Source organism: Annulohypoxylon truncatum (genome assembly GCF_022578515.1).
Source record: "Annulohypoxylon truncatum strain CBS 140777 unplaced genomic scaffold F4807scaffold_26, whole genome shotgun sequence".
In the NCBI taxonomy this organism is placed as follows: Eukaryota; Fungi; Ascomycota; class Sordariomycetes; order Xylariales; family Hypoxylaceae; genus Annulohypoxylon; species Annulohypoxylon truncatum.
The window spans coordinates 140,615-155,436 of record NW_025953812.1 but is presented as its reverse complement, the minus strand read 5'-3'; the positions used below and the strand labels follow the sequence as shown (position 1 = coordinate 155,436).

Here is a 14,822-nt window from a genome sequence, read left to right as displayed (position 1 = left end):
TAATTGCCATCTCTTGAATCTACCTTTGCAAAGATGCAGGTTTCCTAGGCGACCACCAAATAGGTAATTTTGAGGATCATGGCTTAGTTTCTGGTATATAAGTCGGCCTCTTTTCCACCACAATAGCTTTCTCAGTAAAAGCCTAGCTACGAACATATCGGGATTGTCTTGTCGCTAATATTGACTAGCCAACTTTCCCTTCCATCAGCATCTTAATTCTACATAACAATATTCTCTGAGCCTATTTCCACGTCACATTGATATCAACAGCATCACGATGGCAAACTTCAACTCTCAAAATACGAACACTGGGAACGATGGCCGTGGGGGGGCTTACTATGTCCCCCAGCAAGAGAATGTGTCAGATTTCGACTTCTTGACCTATAATGGGGCCCCTATCGGTCAAGTTCCAGGCTACCAATATCACTATCAATACGGAAACGTCACTCCTTATTACCAATACCCTCACGCAGTCGCACCACAGTTGTTTCAAAGACAACACCAACCTATCACGAACCCGTATCTTCCACAATCAAGTATCAATGGGTACCCACCTTATCCAGTACCAAGCCCACCGGTGTCAAATGGTAGCATACCAAGTCCTATGGGGGCATTTACACCCAACTATCAAGCCGCACCGAGTCCTCATATCAGAGAACCGCCTGCCCCTAACCCCATCCGCCATGATATCCCACCTCCCGCTTTTCCTCCTCACCAAAATCAACATCGTCATTATCAACGTCATCAACAGCCCCGTCAAGCATCAGGAGGGAGAGTCACAAAATTTGGGGGCATTGCTAATGGTCCGCGCCCTAACAAGGTCATTCAAGTTCCAAAGCAGTCAGAGACCAAGCAGCCGGAAGTTGCGCAACCTGAAGTTACGCAGCCTGAAGTAACACAGCCTGAGGTTATACAGCCTCAAGTTATACAACCTGAGGTTATACAACCCGAGACCACACAACCTCAGACCATACAACCTGAGGCCATACAACCTGAAGTTATACAGGCTAAAGTTGTACAAGATGAAGTTAACCAACCTCAAGCCAAACAACCCGAGTTCCAAAACCCCGAGATCGACCTATCGAAGATTCCGGACGATGACTTAGAATTTCTGCCCAATTTGCCATTTAACATGGGCCACATCTGGCGCGCAACCCGACGGATGGCGTTCGAACAGAAGCAAAAGGAAGCCATGGAGGCGCTAGAGGAAGCCGAAAGCCAGACCCTGTTAGAATCCGACGTGATAAACTTACCACCAACATCACCCCGAGTATCACCACCAGAGCGACTTACGATAGATCCGGCGAAACTGATGTTGAATGCTCCTCAAACTGCACAGATTACGCAGAACCCACAGCCTTCCGAGCCTTCACAGACCATGGAGCCAGTACAAACCACGCAAACTATAGAGAACATGCAGGCTGCAGAGGCTGCGGAGGCTTCGCAGGCTTCTTCGCAGGATGTATCGTTTACGCACCAGCTTTCGTTCAATCGGATAGCGGTCAACATCGGCACAATCAACCAAGATCACAGAGTCGTCGACGTGTACGCCATGAAAAGGCAGTACGGCCAAAACATCGAGTTCCGACTGGCGCCGTGCGGCTCGACCCTCGCCGAGATCCGCGCCGGCGGCATCGTTCGATTCGAGAAGATCGAATTAAACAACTATTTCAAGGATCTGTCCAAAACCCATGTCACCATTCTGGTTAAACAACTCCTTGCTATCGTTCCGGGTCAAAATGATGACTTGTTAAGATGGTCGTAAGAGACCCACTTAGATTTCACGGATCGCACTTGTTAACCCCTCCTCCCCTTTTTGCTTTTTCTTGGAGCCCCTTGGTGGTTGGGCTTCACTGTCGCATTGATTGACTTTACTGGTTACTGGATATGGATAACCGGGTTTGGTTATGTTGAGATTGTTTACCTTCTTCGGACGTTCTCCGAAGTAACTACATGCATCCATCCGGCCAAGGCCGTCGGCGCGCTTCTTTGCTGCATGGGATGCCTGGAGCACCTCCCCGAAAGGAGGAAGAGCTAGGATAAACGGGTTTGGCTCTACACGATAGGCTTTTTGTACTATGGCAATTGTTGTTGGTTATGTATGCTGCTTAGCTAAGGCAGCTGAGAAAGGGGAAAAGGGGGTTGCATTATAGCTCTCAGAATTCATTATTCTAAGCTGATGAATAAAACTAGCGCTTGTTTCTAATATCTTTCTGAAACGAATTTAGGTGATTTTCTTTTATAATTATGATGCTAGAACTTTTGCTATCTATTATCTAGGTACGTGCTACCTATATGGTGTCCATATCGAAATGTACCTACTCGTTCACATGAATATCTTTGACTATTTAGAGATGAAAAAACTATTCATATAAGTCCTTGATTTTAGGATTCAACAGTTCCCACCCTACATATATTTTCCTGTCGGAAACATACTAATCAGCACGACCGATTTAGCTTAGTAGATGACTTCCTCACCACTTAGCCCCTTTCTTCCCCTAGCTTACCACAGAGATGGTCAATGAAGCCTAGGTTCTCAGATCTGAGTCTCTCCAGGAACCAACGCATCTCCCGGTCTCCCATAGTTAGATAATGATCGATTGCCTCCGTCGTTCTGACCGATATTTGTTTTGCAGTCCGGTAGTAGCCGAATTCGTAAAAGAGAAATGCAACGGAGCACTCTAGACTTAGTGAGAACACCGGGCAATCGTCCCGCACCACCTTCAAGCAATCGAGGAGCTCATTAGCGAGCGCGCATGTCTGTTCGTGAAATGACTTCGAAACTCGTAGCTTGAACAACCAATAAAGAGATTGGATGGTCTCTGGGTGGAATCTTCCGAGACGAGATTTGTGACATTCGTAAATATAATGTGACTCGGCAAAAACATCCTTGCCTTGGAAGTAGATAGGATCCGTCTCAGCATTGTCGACCCATGGACCAGGACTTACCAACGCCCTGATGTTGTAGCCAAGTACCAAATCTTCGCGCAGAGCACATAGCGTGGAAGCGTGTGACCCACCGAAGATATCATTGCGGGCTTTGGTCACTTCTTCTAGCTGTTCTCTTACTTCAATATAAGACTCATAGTCCTCCTTAGTCTCTCTTGTTAAGACGGCAAGTCGGTAGAGGGTTGCCACGGTATCCAGATGTGAATTGCCAAGCTCTATTTTCTGCTGCAACCAAGTCGCTCTGTGAATGGATATCGCAAAACCTGCAGGAGATTGTTGTTGAAATAAAATATCCGCATACACTGCCAGAGCGCTCAGGAACTGTGGGTGGGGCTTCGTTCCTGAGAAAGCTGCCTTAGGATCCTTCACGAAGGTGTTTAGAAAGTCTGTGAGCCCGTACTCTGGAAATCCAGTATCCACATCTGTCTGAGCTGCTTCATTTCGTCTCGAATCCTTAGAATACTCCCGAGGTTTCATCTCGAGCACTGGGACTAGACGTTTTTCGGCAGCCTCAAATTTCCCCCTTTTAAGATAGACTTTGGCGAGAAGGCACTGATATTGAAACATATCTGGGTGCTCGCTCAAAAGATGGCCTTCGAGAATTGGAATAACCGATTCGAGGTCCGTTTCAGCCCCATAGTAGTCCCCATGGTGAAACTTCGCAGCAGCCAATTGGGCCCTACTATGAAGCGTCAAGATGTCATTCTCTCCTAATGTTTTAGTTGTTCTCCGGACCAGAGTTGTTGCTGTATCCATAGCAGGGAAGAAATGCCACATCTTTAACTGTATTTGCACCAAGATGCTCATCGTTACTAGTGTCAATGGATGCTTATATCCCCTCTCTTCGCCTAATATTGCAAAAGTTCTCTTGCAAAGTCCTTCCGCTTCAATAGGCTTCGAGTTGAGCGCCAGTAACAGAGCCCGAAAACTTGAGATTTCGAGCCTTGAGATATGCTCCCGCGGAAAGTACTTTCGATAGCCATTCTCGGCATACTCAAGCGCATCAAGGGCTTGTCGGTAGTTTCCATAGACCATCTCCATAGCTGCGGTCGCTAGATAGGCTCTGCGATGTTTGATCTCCCGCCGTTGGTCTTGGTGCAGCTCTTTGTCGGATTCTGGTCTTTCCAATGGCAGGTCATTCATCAACTCTCCGGTTTGTTCAGGAGGTAAATCTTGCAGAAAGGCATACCTAGTTTCGATATAATACTGTAAGTGAGTGATGCTAAAGAGTTCTGGCGTGATCTTAATGCGGGCTCTAGAAGAGTTCTCCTCAGAGGCCATGATGCCTGTTTCTTCAAGAACCATATCGCAGAATCTTCCTTTGGCGGTTTGCTAGAGTGTAAAGCTAAATGAAGGATGTAGGAACTCATTATATAGAAATAATTGTTGCGGACAATCATTGGAACTTATCTCCCTAAGTCACAAATCTCAACTTGGGGTAGATAGGGACTAATATCTGATACATCCTGTCCCAATGAACCATCGTGACAAAGATTCTGACTGAATCAATTCAATCCGTCGCTGATCATGGTGGAGACCCTGAGCAACACCATTCAGGTTTGTCTTTCAAGTGATTTCGTGATATCGGATTGTTACACTATCGATCCTCGGTTGAAAAATAATAGATCGCAAACTCGGCCGAGTGACACGACCTGGCCAATTGTTGGTACCAGTCATACTGTCATAACAGCAAGTTTTCGTCGGGGTGAGTAGGTACTAAGTAAGTTATGAAGCACATGTATTCACTGTTTGCTCATCTGGTCAGCTAGTCAGCTAGTCAGCTAGTGTAGGCGATACACCCCATACCCTGCGATTATTGACCCATGTAGCTCTTGGTGATTCTTACCTATCTGATGCAGATGGTGACATCGTGACATCACAACTTCCCGTCGTCGGTATCCTTCCTAGGACTTAGTTCGAGCGTCCAATCCTTCCTGAAAGGCACATATAAATAGTGCATTGCCTTGATAGAATTGATCCCAATTATTATCACCAATGTTTTATTTAATCTGATGTTATCGAACTTCCGAACAAGCTGACAAGATACTCGTCCAAGCTCAGCTCTCCACAGATTTTGCGCACTGTCGACTGTCGATCAAAGAAAATCCCTGCCACCAGAATCAATTACCAACGCGATGCATTTCTCGCATACTTTCCAGTTCGTCGCCATGACTGCTTCGATATTTTTCCAATCTTCGTCGGGATGGTCATTTACCATGTTTAACGACGCGGGATGCGGCAACTCAACGTCGACCACGGGTGCAGACAAGGTGGAACAACCGGGCGATGTGACATGTGACTCGGTTCCCAACGCCGACCGGCACAAGTCGATCTTAGGTGGAATTCCGTCGGGAAGTGAGTGTAGGATCTCGCTCTACTCATCCGCAGGTTGCGGAGACAGAGAAGCGTTTAGTCTCACTCAGTACACCACCACCTGTTTTTCTCTCGAAGATTTCACCGCGCCGCTTGCATTTTACGAGGCTACTGGCTGTGCATGATTGAACAGGTGGATTGTGAAGGAAATTTGATGAGTTTGAGGGATCATACGAGAATATGAATGTAGCAAGAAAGTTATGAAGCGGAATAATGAATATTCAATGATATGTAAATATCCGTGTAAAACATCGACGTTCATGTCGTAGCAATAGGGGCTAGATCCCTGTATTACGCGCTACGAAGCCCGCTGACGTAACTAAGTAAATTCTTCGCTTCGAAGGACTTCCAAGTCATTAATCTACAACGCGCTTAGACGCGACTTAACGCGAAAGCTAAATCACTCAACTACAACGTAGGGGAATACGAAGACAAAAGTCTTAGTTTTATACATCTTACTCTTTTTCTAACAGTATTATCTATGAAAACCTAGCTCCGTCAAATATGCCTCAATCCAATGCCACCACCCGTTTCTTCGATTTTAACGCCCATCGGGCTGCTCAAGAAGTATGAACGAGCTACTCGATCCGTTTACAACGTGGAACTCAGGCTCATCGAATATTAGGCGAATACCAAAATCCAGTTGGTAATAAAACTTAAAGAGCACCACTTGCTATCGGATGACCAGATGGATCAGTTTAAACACCATGCAGTCAATTACTACAGGAAACATCGATTCAGAGAGTCCCAGGACGAAGGGCGGCAGCTTCAGTTAGAAAAGGAATATAACGGGGTCACTCTACACTACTTCATCCAGGCTACTATAGAGTGGATGAAGAATTGTCTCCCCATCGGCCGCTGCATTCAAATCTACGAGGATGTCATCTCGGTCATACCATGCGATCGCGATGAACCAGCACGGACCGAACCGACCAAACGAGAGAAGCCCGAAACGCCATTCTCCGTATCCAGAGCAGTATAGGCACTCAATTTTCTTTCAATTTATAGAGTATTAATTGTTTAAAGGAACCCCGATTTACCAAATCCAATGCGGAATTGATTGATGCTCTTGCATCTGCGACTAACATGAAACCTGGAACGGCAATAAATATTCGTGGAAGTATTGTCGTCGCTGACTCAATTTCAGGCGGCAATAACTTTACGTCAGGAATACTTACGTCTTGGACCGGACTTGTCAGTGGCGGCCGACTTGGTCGCGACCATATGCTCAACGATGTGCCCAACCACTACGTTAGAGATCGCTTGATGGATTATATCGATACTCAACTTCAAGAAGACAAGCTAGAGCGTGCCCTACTAGCTGTGTTTACTGACCTTAACTCCGATGAAATCAAGCAATATTCGGTTCTCGTTAAACAGTGGATTGAGAAGTGCGAACCGAAGACATGTGAAGAGCTAATAGCATTAGTTGCCGGTAATAAAGTCATCAAAACCGACACCGAAAGAGGACGGGTGCTAGATCTAGGGCAGGCTCTAGAGGACGTCTATCAGGACGTTGATCTAACGCCCAAACCGGGGTTTGCCGAACGCACATACAGCGATCCGGGACCGATCATTTACTCGGTAGTCGACCCGGGCCAAAAGAAGCCCACTCCACAAGAATGGTATCTAGATCCCGGAACGGATATTGATAGGGACTGCGATCAGATCCGAGCTATGATTGCCATCTTTGCGTTCAGTAAGGAGTGGACAGTTGACCAATTCCGCCGAGCGCTAGGGAATCGCATCGAACGCAAAGACTTAACTCACTTTCTGTCTGATTACGGGCCTAAGGAGGGTAATAATACTATTTATCAGCTTGCATGGGAGTTCTTCAAGAGGCGCGAGCTTCTTGGTTTCTCGTTGGTAGTAGATATCTCAGCGGATACCTCAGACAACAGGGACATCCTCCAAGAACGCGATACTAATACTAGGAAGCGCCCAAGTACTGAAGCGAACGGCGGAAATACCAAGGAGAAGCGCACGAGAAGATCATGATTGGGCGACCTTCCGCAACACTGGGAAGGGTGGTTCATACGCTGCCTCTTCGAGCATAGGATGTTCCCGCACTTGATGGAATATGTACAAGTAGTAGTTGCAACTGTAGATCATAGATTTCTCTGCCACACGGAATTACACCTAAATTTACCAACGAAATGCCGCCCTACTAGGATAGCTCAGGTTGTCTCAGCTCGGCCACTAAATTCGTAGCGCCTTACGGTGCGAGCAATACCTCAAGCTACACGATTTTTGAGACCTGACACACCATACGATCACATTTCTAGCTGAGACATATCAACGACGATGCTTCGCAAGCATCAAGCTGCCGGTTTTTTATCCGTGCTCTTGGCCAGCTCTTCCCATTCTTCGCAGATCTTCAATGTCTCCTCGCACTTCTCCTTAACCTTCCCCCACCCATCACTTCCCAACGGCACCCGTAGCGGCACTGTCTTGCCCGCAGCCATCCCGGTCCCCTTAACTAGATCAATCATCCGATCGACAGCTTTGTCGGAGTCTCCAGGCTCGTTGCCTATCACGTCCGCCACGTAGTCCTGCGCAACTTTGAAGAAACCACCATAATCTGTCTGGTTTCGCAAAGGCGCGAAATTGGTCTTACTGAATACGCTCGTGCTGAAGTAGCCAGGCTCAACAAGTAAAATCTTGATGCCTGGCGCTATGTACGCGAGTTCCCTTGAGAGACATTCGGCCATTCCTGCGGCGTTCATACATTAACCTCTATTTCTTACTTTAATCGAAAAGCGATGATTACGTACCTTCAAGAGCAAATTTCGACGAGCAGTACCCTGATGCGCCAGGGTCACCGTACCAACCCGCTTGGGAGCTCATGTAAAGCAATGTACCCTTTCCTTTCGCACGCATCTTAGGCAGAATTGCTTGAGTAATGTGAAAAGGACCGTAGAAGTTGGTCTTCATAACATTCTCCAAGTCTTCTGGACTATTCATACCCCATGTTAGACCACGACCATATCTTCAGGATGCGCGTATTCCAGTGCACTTACTTCAACTCTTCTACGGCACCACTCAAGATGTAGCCGGCATTATTAACAACAACATCGATTCCATCCGGGAACAAACTCCACGCATGTTCTATCTTAGCCCGTATAGCATCGGAAGACATAGAAACGTCAAGATCAAGAATCTCGGCACCCGTATCTTTGAGGTGAGACAGCTTCATTTCAGCGGAGCGACCCGTTGCGATAACATTATCGCCGGCGGCCCGGAGCTTTCGAACGAAGAGTTCGCCGAAGCCGCTAGAGCAGCCAGTTATCAGCCAGGTCTGAGGCATATTCGCTTTGACCGTGTAATTTAATGAGATGTCTGGAGCAATATGCTGGGCGCTAGAAGTCGAGAACACTTGCCTAAGTACTCAATCGTTCACCTGCCCTGATCCAAGCGGCATATTCCTTGAGCCCACAGAATGCGGGTGCATGAATGCATCTGACACAATTGATCTATGTCATACGTAAGCAATAATAGATCCTACCTTCCAGCACTAAAGTGGATCGGCTCCAATTGTTTCGCATTCAGCTTGAAGATCTTCAGTGTCCATAATATGTGGCGCACTTGTTACGCCGCGTCTCCGCGGAAGGAAGCGGTGGGTCCGACTCCTACGCCGTCGGCTCCGTCCCGGCCCGGGGGGCCGCTTTGGCGAGTGCGATACGGCGTATTCGGAAATGGATCGGCTTTACCTACCAAAGAGCTCGATATGAATAAAACAGAATCTCGAGAAAAGTCACTCATTCAATAAGACCAAAATTTCCAAACCTAGGGACAAAACGCTAGGTAGTTAAGAGTTTTCTTTCACTAGGATAGTTAATATGTCTTACCAGTTCCAAGCACATGGCGCTCTGGATCAGTATTAAAGCTCTCCATAAGTACACATATCTGATTAGTTACCTAAATGGATACCTGGTTAATATAGTTACGAATACAATATAGACCTCATTCTAGTGACAGGTTAAGGCTTATTGGGAAACGAGAAAGCAACATCACAATGAAGTCAAAGCAATTAATAGTGCTAGATAGGTCGTATGCGAGTATACTGAAGCGGTACAAGAGGTATATTACTAAACCATCAACAAAGACTTCGATTACAACAGGGGCTATTATTATAGCTTTTGTTTACTCAAGAAGCTGATTGTTTCCTTGTTATGTCTTTGAAAAGCTAACATACAATGCAATTCAGAGTCCATATAACATCAGCCAGCCATGTGACGTACACCAAGAAAAATTTCGATCCAAACAGGAATTTTCTACCTGATCATCGTATTCGAAATGGAAACCACTCAAGGAACCCGCCCGACTCCTCAGTCGCTGCCGAGACTCATAATCCCATCTAACCGTTATGAGCCTGAGCCAGAAGAGATAACGACAAGACGGGTAGCTAGCTTTCTAGACTTCTGTGCAAAATACAAGAAGGCCCCTCTCACACGGCTACCTTCTATTCCCCTCATTTCCCCTCCGCCTGCTTCTGATTCAGAATCAGACACGGACGCAACGAAATGTAAAACCAAGAACAAAAACCGCCAGGGTACAGAGGACGGTATTGCATCTCTCAGATTCGATAACCCGCCAAATACTCTCGCATTTACGGAGAATGAATGGGAGGTTCTAGAGACTAAACAGGCGGAGTACGAGCACGCCAAGGCACAGCACACAGAGGCTATCTTAGAGATGCAGGCTGATCCAAAAGACAGGAAAATATTGCAAAAGTGCAAACACTGGAGACAGATTAGGGAACGTCTTAACTTAGAGATGTCACTGATTTGGGAGAAGAGGGAAATTCGTAGAAATTTCCGGAGGGACGCCAACAACCCCAAAGGTATTAAAAATTGGTAGAGAATAAGTATCCCGACGAACGATGAGGGTTGATTATCATAGTAGAATTTCTAGCGTTGGAATTGTTAGCCGCAGGCGGCATCCTTTCATTAGTAAGCATTGGGAGTTGGGGTAAAAGGGGTATGAAAAATTAGCATAAAAGGAGAGTATACATTCGTAATTAGGTGGGTAGGTAGGTATGTAAGCAATCTATCGCAAAATTTACGATCCACAAAAAATAAATATTGAATAGGTATCAAAGGATCTTGAATTAGTGTTATAAATTCGTAACCTGTGCAGTCCAGTACCTGACATTTGCTTTGCATCCTGTGAGTTCATAGCGTCGTCGAGACATACAATAACTTAAAAAGTGGATAGTTCCAAACCAGCATTGCTACAGATAATACTGTCTTGGAGTTACTTATGGGATTCCGTTATAGAAGTCAAGACTTTGATGAAATACAAAGGAAATGACTCCTCGTGTTATAGTGAGACACGAAAGAAGTGATGTAAGTAGGCCAGTCGAATCATGAATTGGAACAATACATGGTTGTACTATTACTACCTAGACTTGTTATTGTGTTCACAAACATCATCATTCATTGCATGATTGTTTCATAACAGTCAATTGTTCAGATCGTAGATATAGGAGGTTCAAAGCAGCCATCGTTTCCTCTCTCCATTATAAATCACAAAGAAACAATTACTATCAGTACAATACCATATTAACTTTAACAATAGACGCTTCAAATCAGAAAAAGACACAATGGCGCACCAAGACAAGCAGATCCGTCGGAAGCCGGTACCAATAAGGCTCCCTAATCTCCCGACGTATGATAACGGGGATGGACAAGCCTTTGAACAACGAACGGAGAGAACAATGCTGCCAAGGCCTAACACTTCGCGGAATTACACATATAGCTCTCCTTCGAACACCGAAGTCCCTTGGGTTCCAGCCAGGCCGGGAACACCATTCCCTTTCGTTTCTCGCTCTCAAAGACCGCGGTACGTTCCGTATCGCCCCGGTGCAGTATGGTGTCCCGAGTCATACTCAGGATCCATAGCTAACGTACTTGAGCAGACGCGCCAGGCCGAGGATCAACTTCGAGCCCCTTTAACAGCTGACAATGTCAGGTGGCCCTTCTTAGACAATGACGATGACGACGAGCCAACCGCCGAGTTCCCGGCTGTGCCCTTGCCTGAAGCACCTCTCCGCAGGCGAAGAGCCATCCGTCGTGGAAGTTCCGCGTATTCAGGCACCTCAGGTAGGCTCCCCCCTACCCCTATCCCTACTAACGAGGAACATGGTAGGATGTCAGGCCCGCTCAGCGAGCTCAGCCGTGACCCCCTGAGCACCTTGGAGAGGCATCAACGAAGGAGGGAAATAGCTCAAAGTGATTACGCCGAAATGAACCAATCTTGGTACCCGGGTGATGATGAAGTCCTCGTTGTCAAGAATGTTTTGGATGCTAAGAGACCCAGACGTCAGGGCTAAAGCGCTGAGATGTGTGTGATGCAGGTGCCCCTTCCCGATCCCCTCCTATCCCTACCCCGGCCCCTTTTAGTTTCAGATTAAGCAACGACCGGTCTAACTCCGTGCCCACTCGCCCTAAAACACCGACGGATTACGTACGGCGTCCGTTCGATGACCCTGCCCCGTTGAACGTTGCGGATGAGCTTCGGAATGCGGGGCAAGGACTTCGGGGCCCGATTAAGGTCCACTCCATTGCGCCGGAACGGATCCGCCGAGGTACACCATCGGCGTCGAAGGATCGGAGATAATTCGTAGGTCAATAGGTAAGTACGTTCTTTTCTTAGATATAATCTAAAATTTGATGAAAGCGTTTACATTTAAAGTGAGGAGGTTTTGGGGATATATTTTTTCATATCACTATTGAGGCTTTAATCAGTAATCATTTGAAGTAACTCTTCAAAATAAATTCAATGTGTTGACATATAAATCAATAACTAGTATAAATTGTTCCTAGCATCGAAAAGGCCTTGACTCAAAGACATATTAATCCTATGCACGTACCTAAATTTGCTTCACCATGATCTTTGAAGAACATTATATCATCACTGTGTTAGATTTCCAGATACGTTCATGCTCTCAAGTACGATGTTAGTGAATAATCATCTCAGAATTTCACATTGAATTTCCATCTTAGGTAGCCATCGAGCAATTGTGGCGGCCCTGGTGTGTCCTGCCGAAGTCAGGTATGGTTTATAATCGACTAAGATCTCTCACGGAGTGTGTTTCTGTCTGGCGCTGAGAGCAAGTGACTAGGTAGCTAGCAGCACCTTGGCTGCAGCTGCGTGTGATATCTACAAATATATGGCAAGTAAATACTGACGCTTATCCTTCGTCTTATATCTAACATTAAGCGTTATTAAATGCAGACTCTGTAAGAATAATATCATGGGCATGTAATACTTACCTATATTCTACAACAATAATTTTAATTTTGGTGTGCCATTTTCTACATGTCTAAGAGGACTAGCCCCTTGACAGCAGCTTACTGTCAAATATGGCTTGTATGGCCAGCAGTAATATTGGGATCCCCTGAACCGGCGCAAGTCTTCAATTGGGGACTAGAAGGTACTATGGTACTCGCATGAACTTGTACATAGACCAGGCCCAGAATATAAAGCATGAACAGTATATATTTTAATACCTATGTTGCCTTATATGATGAGAGATGTCTACCTACTAAGCAAGGGGATAATAGTATTCATGCTAATTAAGGGGACACGATATAAGATAACAAAGAAAGATTTACTCAAGTGGTCCTACTATAAGATAAGATACCGCAAATATAACTGAGTAAATCTTGCAAGACTTCGGATGTGATTGATCTGCATTTCATCATGCTGATAGACCGGAGCAGAGTGGCAGTCCCGTCTCCGCGAGATCCGTTCACGGAAATGTACGTATCTATACCTATGTACAAATACGCCGACTAGGTATACCTGGGTAGTTGATATAATGCATTCCTAATAACTAACAATTGTCGCCGGCGTCGTCTATCTTCGGGCTTCATCGATAATAGTCACACGAACCGGTGATCCCTGCGCAGAAGCTGGATAAGAAGTGTGAATGTCTCTCGTACGAGGCTGACCCTCTCCTTACGGTTAGACTAGCGCAACAGCCACCGACCCAATGCCGGGTCCCCGGAGCAGGCACTTGAAGGCTTGGAGCACAGTCTACCGTGCGTGCCGCGTAACGCCTCTTACCAATGACGTCGCCCTATCACATCTGCTAGCGTACGTACAGTAGTAGGGACGGGATCCCGAGGGCGCGGGACTGGAAAATGAGGGTTAATCTGATTTAACGATGAGTCATGTTTGGGGGTGTCACCGCATTTGCCGGAATACCCTATTTTTGGATTTTATGGAGGTCGCCGAGGATAAAATGGCGCGAGACGCCCAGACCTGGGATGGGCGGAATGGGTTAGGTCTTAATGTATTGAAAGGAGCTGAGCTTGTATTTGATGACGAATTTGGCAGGTAGGTACCTAACCAATGCGATAATATGAACTGAGATCTCTGAGAGCTGAAAAAATAAAGAAGTAGCCCGTAGACATCGACCCACAGAAGTAGCTATAGAACGTACTGGTACACTTGTATGCTGGGTGTGTGCGTGTGTATGTGTATGTGTATGTAGATATCTACCTATATATGTAGGTCAGGCTGATGGTGTACATGGCTAGTACGAGATTGTCGAGTGATGACATCTGAAACCGATGTCATATCAGACCTGCCTGTCTCCGGAATAGCGGTGGAGAGCTTGTGTACGGTGGGTTGGACGGGTGTCACGACGTCACAACCGTTAAACAATCATGTGTGATTTAAAATCTGTTGGGCGGCAGGTCTGGCATATGCACAGCTTAAGATTCCTTCTCGTGTTACCGTTGTACACACAGGCGCTAGATGCACGGGTATTCCTGGGGCATTCCTATAAGGAACCAGGGGGATTGGATAATGTTTCGTGATTTTTTGCGGTCATCGCAATTTTGGGGGGCACGGGACTAGATGTACAAACGTCTTGAGGTTCGAACTCTTCGCCTCTGTGCCCCGACAAGCTGGTATTGGGTCGTCTTCCGGGTGCCGTTCCTGCGTCGGTAGGTGGTGAAGCACAGCACTACACTAAAGTGCATATGCAGCCCTGCCTGTCAGATTCAACAGGCTAGCTGATAATAGGCATGGTTGGGTGGCGATAGGCAGCCAGAAACGGGTTGCAATTCTAAAATACTCCGAAACCCCAGAAGTACCGGATGCTGGAACGCTAAATAACCAACGCTTGGACTATTTCCGCGAACATCTGCTTTGTGAAGCCTCGTCTTTCAACAGATCTCAGTGCGAAGTTTACGTGGCGGCGAGCAGTCTGGATCCTTGGCGCGAGCTTGCTGGGTCGACTTATTCTTAGCGGCTGGGTCGAGCAGATTTGGGCTGCTGGAGCTGAATAGAATCAGGATTTAGGAATTGATAAACTGGTTATAGCATCTCTAGTCTCGAACGGAAGCGGAAAGAGAAGTGACGATATCTTACATAGTACATTGCACATGCGTAGGTAAGTTTTGCCCACAGCGGAATTTCATCATGTGAGAGAGATGGTTACCACATAATATGTGAACAATAGACTATTTAGGCGTGGCTTGCGA

The 14,822-nt window shown here is 46.3% G+C and overlaps 7 protein-coding genes across 7 annotated transcripts; 5 read left to right on the top strand and 2 right to left on the bottom strand.

Annotated features, from left to right (window-relative positions):
• Positions 1-277: 277 nt before the first annotated feature.
• Positions 278-1,765, top strand: F4807DRAFT_462420 (uncharacterized protein; the record flags this gene model as incomplete). The annotated part of the gene is made up of 1 exon (XM_048001821.1): positions 278-1,765. The coding sequence occupies one exon, from the start codon at positions 278-280 to the stop codon at positions 1,763-1,765; it is 1,488 nt and encodes a 495-aa protein (XP_047852131.1).
• Positions 1,766-2,481: 716 nt separating this feature from the next.
• Positions 2,482-4,230, bottom strand: F4807DRAFT_462419 (uncharacterized protein; the record flags this gene model as incomplete). Its single annotated transcript, XM_048001820.1, has 1 exon — positions 2,482-4,230. The coding sequence occupies one exon, from the start codon at positions 4,228-4,230 to the stop codon at positions 2,482-2,484; it is 1,749 nt and encodes a 582-aa protein (XP_047852130.1).
• A 499-nt stretch (positions 4,231-4,729) lies between these two features.
• Positions 4,730-5,579, top strand: F4807DRAFT_172351 (uncharacterized protein). Its single transcript, XM_047993480.1, has one exon. It carries the CDS (start codon positions 5,085-5,087, stop codon positions 5,445-5,447), a length of 363 nt encoding a protein of 120 aa, XP_047852129.1. The 5' UTR covers positions 4,730-5,084; the 3' UTR covers positions 5,448-5,579.
• A 117-nt stretch (positions 5,580-5,696) lies between these two features.
• Positions 5,697-7,425, top strand: F4807DRAFT_433930 (uncharacterized protein). Its single transcript, XM_047998738.1, has 3 exons — positions 5,697-5,889; positions 5,948-6,298; positions 6,349-7,425. Exons 1-3 carry the CDS (start codon positions 5,827-5,829, stop codon positions 7,318-7,320), a joined length of 1,386 nt encoding a protein of 461 aa, XP_047852128.1. The 5' UTR covers positions 5,697-5,826; the 3' UTR covers positions 7,321-7,425.
• Positions 7,426-8,827, bottom strand: F4807DRAFT_433927 (NAD(P)-binding protein). Its single transcript, XM_047998737.1, has 3 exons — positions 8,343-8,827; positions 8,097-8,278; positions 7,426-8,035 (listed from the first exon to the last, which is right to left on the bottom strand). The coding sequence occupies exons 1-3, from the start codon at positions 8,627-8,629 to the stop codon at positions 7,641-7,643; spliced, it is 864 nt and encodes a 287-aa protein (XP_047852127.1). The 5' UTR covers positions 8,630-8,827; the 3' UTR covers positions 7,426-7,640.
• A 791-nt stretch (positions 8,828-9,618) lies between these two features.
• On the top strand, positions 9,619-10,182 carry F4807DRAFT_469128 (uncharacterized protein; the record flags this gene model as incomplete). Its single annotated transcript, XM_048002675.1, has 1 exon — positions 9,619-10,182. One exon carries the CDS (start codon positions 9,619-9,621, stop codon positions 10,180-10,182), a length of 564 nt encoding a protein of 187 aa, XP_047852126.1.
• A 604-nt stretch (positions 10,183-10,786) lies between these two features.
• Positions 10,787-11,723, top strand: F4807DRAFT_433926 (uncharacterized protein). Its single transcript, XM_047998736.1, has one exon. It carries the CDS (start codon positions 10,928-10,930, stop codon positions 11,654-11,656), a length of 729 nt encoding a protein of 242 aa, XP_047852125.1. The 5' UTR covers positions 10,787-10,927; the 3' UTR covers positions 11,657-11,723.
• Positions 11,724-14,822: the final 3,099 nt, after the last annotated feature.

Bases quoted from the DNA above. Each gene is read 5' to 3' on its own strand.
- F4807DRAFT_172351 (XM_047993480.1), top strand. From the start codon at position 5,085: ATGCATTTCTCGCATACTTTCCAGTTCGTCGCCATGACTGCTTCGATA.
- F4807DRAFT_433930 (XM_047998738.1), top strand. From the start codon at position 5,827: ATGCCTCAATCCAATGCCACCACCCGTTTCTTCGATTTTAACGCCCAT. The intron at 5,890-5,947 runs GTATGAACGAGC...ATCGAATATTAG, and splicing joins CCCATCGGGCTGCTCAAGAA to GCGAATACCAAAATCCAGTT. The intron at 6,299-6,348 runs GTATAGGCACTC...AATTGTTTAAAG, and splicing joins CATTCTCCGTATCCAGAGCA to GAACCCCGATTTACCAAATC.
- F4807DRAFT_433927 (XM_047998737.1), bottom strand. From the start codon at position 8,629: ATGCCTCAGACCTGGCTGATAACTGGCTGCTCTAGCGGCTTCGGCGAA. The intron at 8,279-8,342 runs GTAAGTGCACTG...GGGTATGAATAG, and splicing joins GGTGCCGTAGAAGAGTTGAA to TCCAGAAGACTTGGAGAATG. The intron at 8,036-8,096 runs GTACGTAATCAT...TGAACGCCGCAG, and splicing joins GTCGAAATTTGCTCTTGAAG to GAATGGCCGAATGTCTCTCA.
- F4807DRAFT_433926 (XM_047998736.1), top strand. From the start codon at position 10,928: ATGGCGCACCAAGACAAGCAGATCCGTCGGAAGCCGGTACCAATAAGG.